General features: G+C 41.7%; 1 protein-coding gene across 5 annotated transcripts in view; it reads left to right on the forward strand.

Annotated features, from left to right (window-relative positions):
* The window catches only part of ARHGEF37 (Rho guanine nucleotide exchange factor (GEF) 37), a 92,395-nt gene that overhangs the window by 24,313 nt on the left and 62,017 nt on the right, over window positions 1-6,065 (forward strand). For all 5 annotated transcript variants that reach the window (XR_826174.1, XR_826173.1, XM_010850538.1 and 2 more), the window contains exon 4: window positions 3,594-3,741. Coding sequence is in view for 3 of the 5 variants with exons in the window: in XM_010850538.1 (XP_010848840.1) it covers window positions 3,594-3,741 (148 nt within the window). In the remaining 2 variants the exon portion in view is untranslated. The remainder of the gene's footprint in view (window positions 1-3,593; window positions 3,742-6,065) is intronic.

Here is a 6,065-nt window from a genome sequence, read left to right on the forward strand (position 1 = left end):
CTCCTTTTCCTATTTGGAACCAGTCTGTTGTTCCATGTCCAGTTCTAACTGTTGCTTCCTGACCTGCATATAGGTTTCTCAAGAGACAGGTCAGGTGTTCTGGTATTCCCATCTCTTTCAGAATTTTCCACAGTTTTTGTGATCCACACAGTCAAAGGCTTTGACCTGCCCCCAATTCCCCTGTCCACCTACATTTATTAATTCTTATTCTATAAGCAAGAAATGTCCCTTCCATTCATTTTTTAAAGTTATTTTTAGTTTTCAAATTTTTAGGTATAGTTGATTTATAGTGTTATATGTTTTAATTGTACAGCATAGTGATTCACAATTTTTATTAATTTATTTTATTTATGGCTGTGTTTGATCATCATTGCTTTATGCAGGCCTTCTCCAGTTGAGGTGATTGTTGGCTTCTGTCTAGTTATGCTCAGGCTTGTCTTTGCAGTGGTTTCTCTTGTTGTGGAGCATGGGCTCTAGCTGTGTGGACTTCAGTAGTTGTGGCACCAGTTCATAATTTTTAATGGTTATAGTTATTGATTTTTTATAGTTATAAAATATTGGCTCTATTCCCTGTGCTGTACCCATTTGTTTCTTTATTCAACTTTTATATAAGTATAAACTCATGGATATTTGCTTTATTCCATGAGTCAGAAGCCAGTACTATTGTTATTCATTTTCTTGCTCAAATTTTACCAGCTTTGGCCATAGGGAGCTCTTTCCAGTTGACACCTGTGTCCTTTCAATGTGTCTCTAACAATGTGTGAGCACTTTCTTGCTTTCTGACACCACAAGGTGTTCTCAGCTCATCTTGTATTTTCCCTGCCCTATCCTTGCGATCAGCTTTTCTCCTGGGAAACCTGGTTCCTACCTTTGGTGTGCTTATTACTCCTCGGGTATCATTGCTTCTAGGTCCTCTTAGCTGATATTTAGGAAATACGTGTATATATACCAACACACGCATGTACACATATCTCCATTTCTTTCTATATCTGTCCATCTATGTTGTTGTTTAGTTGCTAAGTCATGTCCAACTTTTTGCGACTCCATAGACTATAGCCCACCAGGCTCCTCTGTCCCTGGGATTTCCCAGGCAAGAACACTGGAGTGTGTTGCCGTTTCCTTCTCCAGGGGATCTTCCCGACTCAGGGATCAAACCTGCATCTCCTGCAATGGCAGTTGGATTCTTTACCACTGAGCCACCAGGGAAGCCCATCTATATTTATATATTTAAAATACATAAAACCATGAGTTCCTACTAATACCTCCAATTCCAGTCCAGTATCTCAGGGTTCATTCTAATCTTTCCTCTTTTCTTATTTGCAGCATCTTTCTGTGACAGGTAGAAATGGTTGCCGTTATCTACAGTATATTTACTTATGTGTTCGAAGTTAGTAGTCACTTAGAGTATTTTTTTTTTTTGGTTATGTTATATTTTAATAAAAATTACTAGCCTGTACTTTTGTGCAAAATACTTATGTTAATTTTTTCATACACCCTTCAGTGTGGTTATGTTATTCATTTGTAATAGAATTAGGTTCATTCCTTATTGTTTGTATTCTATTTGGGGTTCCTTCCACATCCTGGTTGGTCTCAGCTGTATGTCTATTTTGGGAGTATGTAAAATATTACCAGGGTTCCAAGATCAGAACTATATAAGAAGGTATATTCAGTAAAGCACTGTTCCCCTCTCATCCCTACTGTCCTACCCCATTCCCTGTTCTTTCCATCCCATTCTGTCTCCCCAGTAAGTAACTAATCTCATAAGTTTCTGTTTTTTTTAAAATATAGAATGTTACAACTTGGCGTGTCATTCGTGTGCAGGGGACTGCCGGTCTTTCTTGTATTGTTATAACTTTAGTGTAAGTGCTATTGAAATTGAGCATGGTCGTGATCCTTTTAAAACAAAAACTAGATCATTCTTGCCCCTGCTCAAAACCTTCTAGTTACTTCCTGCCACCATTAGAATAAAGCCTGAACACCTTACTACACTTAGTAGTATTTGCTTACTTCAAGGCCGTACATAATCTGGCTTCAGTTTCCTGTTTATTTTCTCTACTTTGTGCCCTTGCTCACTGTGTTCCAGCCACACCTGCCTTCTGTGTCACCTGCATGTCAGGCATTCACTTGCCTTAAGGCCTTTGTATTTGTCCTTCCCTAAGCCTGGCACTGCTCTTCCCTCTTTTGGACTGTGATAAACATCCACATCTTTATGGAGGTCTTTCCTAAATAGATCTCCTGTGTGTATGCTTAGTTGCTCAGTCATGTCTGACTCTTTGCGACCCCATGGACTGTAGCCTGCCAGTTTCCTCTATCCCATAGAATTTTCTAGGCAAGAATAAACTGGAGTGGGTTGCCATTTCCTACTCCAAGGGATCTTCCCAACCCAGGGATCGAACCCACGTCTCTTGTGTCTCCTGCATTGGCAGGCAGATTCTTGACCACAGTGATACCTCTAACTCTCTATCTGGCTTTGTTTAAATCTGTGGTACTCATCACTACCTGGCGTCAGTTCAGTTCAGTTCAGTCGCTCAGTTGTGTCTGACTCTTTGTGACCCCATGAAATGCAGCACGCTAGGCCTCCCTGTCCATCACCAACTCCCGGAGTTTACCCAAACTCATGGCCATTGAGTCGGTGATGCCATCCAACCATCTCATCCTCTGTCGTCCCCTTCTCCTCCTGCCCTCAGTCTTTCCCAGCATCAGGGTCTTTTCCAATGAGTCTGCTGTTTGCATCAGGTGGCCAAAGTATTGGAGTTTCAGCTTCAACATCAGTCCTTCCAGTGAACACCCAGGACTGATCTCCTTTAGGATGGATTGGTTGGATCGTCTTGCATATGTAATATATAAATAAATATATTTATTTATTGTCTGTCTTCCCCATGAGAATATCAGCCCCATGAGGCAGGGTCATTATTTCATTCAAAGAACTTAGAAGAGTGCCTCATACACAGTCAGTAGATAAGTAGTTGGTAAGTTTTGGGGAAATGAAGTTTGTGTCAGGTGCTTTATGTGCATTTTTAAAATTAATCATCCCAGTGAACACTTGGAGGTGAGTACTATTTGTATTCCCATCTATAGATGAAAATATGGAGGGTCAGAGGGATAAGATACTCACCCTAGACTATGCTACTGGGAAAGGGTTGGCTGGAGATCTGGCCTTACTTCTCTCCGACTCCAAAGCCACATTTTGACTCTCCATGCTGTGCTGTAGGGTGTCTTTGTAAACAGGGTTTGGAATTGTACTTGCCATACATGGTAATTATAAAGATATAACATGAATGTGTTTTGTAAACTATAAAGCATTGTCCAAATGTGAGAATTATCAATATTATTGCTATAATTATAGATACTGTTTATTAACCACACATACTACATCATTGTGTCACTTAATCCTACAGCAGCCTTTTGAAAGTGAGATGAAAAAGTGGGAGCTGAGGAAGATGAGGTGACTTGCCCAAGGTTACAGTGCTGGTTAAGCCAGGCAGTCTTACGTCAGAGCTAAAGCGCTTAGCTGTGTCACTCACAGCCTCCCTCTTCTAAGCAAGAGGACATGCAGAAGCGCTTTTGAGAACTTGTTGCCTTTTCACTGTCAGGTAACGCATTTCTGGAATTCCAAGAGGAGTTGGAGCAAGTCTATAAGGTGTACTGTGCCAGCTACGAACAGGCCTTGCTGCTGGTAGAGACCTACCGGAAGGAGCCAGAGCTGCAGCGGGAGATCCAGGGCATCATTGAGGCAGTGCTGTGAGTAGAATGATCCCTATGGATGCCAAGGTCAGGGGCTGTTAAAGTCTCACCCTAGCTTGGGGCTGCTCACACTCTTTCAGGAGTGTCCTAGTCAGGCTGGGCTAGGCTATGCTGCAGAGACAAACAACCCCCAACTCTTTTAGTGGTTTCAGCCAATGAGGTTTCCACCTTCCTTATGCTCCAATGTGGGTTAACTTGGGGCTCTTCCCAGTGTCATGCTCACTCTGGAACTCAAGCTGACACCAGCCACTGTCTGGAACATGGCCGGTGACTTGGCAAGGAACAAAGAACTCTGGAGGGTCTCACACTGGTTACTAAATGTTCCAGGCCAGAAGTAATAACCATTGCTTCTCATAATTCAGAGTCCAGAACTAATCACCTGACTTCATCTAGTACCAGGAGGGCATGCCTTCCAGCCATGTGTTCAGAGGTGGAAAAGCAGAAACATTTGGTGAACAGACTGTGCCCATCATAGGGAGGGCAGTGAGATGGTGGGAACCATGTGCTGTAAGCAGCAGTGGCAGGAAGCAGGCTTGCACCACCTGAGGAGACCTTTCTATAGATGCCTGGAGTCCTGCCCCACAGAAAAGGATCAGAACTGCCTTGAGGGGCCTCGCAGCCCAGAGCTGGCACCAATGAGTGGGAGCTCGGGATAGAGATATGTAGAGAATAAATTTTTTAAATTAAAATTTTGAACAGGTACACTTCACACAGTTTAAAAGCTTTAAAACATCTGAATTTAAACAGTAAAAGCAAAAGATCTCCCCTGTCCCTTCATCCATCCAATTGCTGCTACTACCTGCAAAGTCAAGGTAACCACTTTTAAATTCCTTATGGATCTTTGTAGAGTTCCTGTATACCTATACTACTACTACTGCTGCTAAGTCACTTCAGTCGTGTCCGACTCTGTGCGACCCCATAGACGGCAGCCCACCAGACTCCCCTGTCCCTGGGATTCTCCAGGCAAGAACACTGGAGTGGGTTGCCATTTCCTTCTCCAATGCATGAAAGTGAAAAGTGAAAGTGAAGTTGCTCAGTCTTATCCGACTCTTATCGACCCCATGGACAGCAGCCTACCAGGCTCCTCCGTCCATGGGATTTTCCAGGCAAAAGTACTGGAGTGGGGTGCCATTGCCTTCTCCGTGTACCTATACAAGTAAATCTAAATATATACTCTTATTTTCCCATCTTCTTATAAAAGTTTATAATTTTTTTCACTTATGCTATATCTTGGAGGTCTTTCTAATTCAATATATATACGTATGGCCCTTTGAATGGCTATGTATTCTTCTACCATGTGGTTGTTCCAGTTTATTTAACTGCGCTCTATTGATGGATATTGGTTTGTTTCTATTTTTTGTAGCATTACAGATAATGCTATGTGATTATTCACGAACATATATTATTTTACTGAGGTGCAAATAAAAGTATCTATAAGTTAAATTTCCAGATGTGAAATTGCTAGATTAAAGGAAGTATGTGTTAATAATCTTGATAATATTGCAAAATTTCTCACTCTAAAGGTAATACCGGTTGATATTCCCATGAACAAATATAAAGGTGTTTCCCCTCAGCCTGACCAGCAGAGTACATTGTGAAACTTCAGAGTATTTACCACTGAGATAGGTGAAAAATGGCACCTCAGTAATGTTTCATTTTGTATTTATCTTCTTATGATTAAAGTGGATCATCATATATTTAAAAAGACTTCTATTAGGACTTCCTTGGCGGTCTGGTGGTTAAGACTTCATGTTCCCAATGCAGGGGGCACAGGTTCAATACCTGGTTGGAGAATTAAGATGCTGCATGCCATGCAGCATGGTCAAAAACAAAAAAAAACTATATCTTCCCCAAGCTTACCAAATGAAGATAGATGAAGGCCATCTTCTGGAAATCAGAATAGTATAGGAGGAACAGAGGTTATTATTGTTATTTCATCTTACTTAGGCATTTCCTGTTTACACCCAAGAGAGTGTAGATTTTGGTCTTTAAAGCTAGCATTATCTCATGTGGATCCTCCTGCTATCTCTCTTCCTTCTCTCCCTTATCTATCCTTAGCTCTTGTGCCCCCTGAAGCCTTCTTTTGAAGTAGCCATGTCCTAGCCCCTCCCAGCCTTCAAAAAAGCCTACTTTCGGGACTTCCCTGGTGGTCCAGTGGCTAAGACTCCGCTCCCAATGCAGGGGGCCTGGGTTCGATCCCTGGACAAGGAGCTAGATCCCACATGCAGCAACTAAGACCCAGTGCAGCCAAATTAAAATAAATAAATGATTTAAAAAAAAAAAAAAAAGCCTACTTTTCTTTTCTTTTATTCCTTTGATCC

This window comes from Bison bison, unplaced genomic scaffold (assembly GCF_000754665.1).
Source record: "Bison bison bison isolate TAMUID 2011002044 unplaced genomic scaffold, Bison_UMD1.0 scf7180017864291, whole genome shotgun sequence".
In the NCBI taxonomy this organism is placed as follows: Eukaryota; Metazoa; Chordata; class Mammalia; order Artiodactyla; family Bovidae; genus Bison; species Bison bison.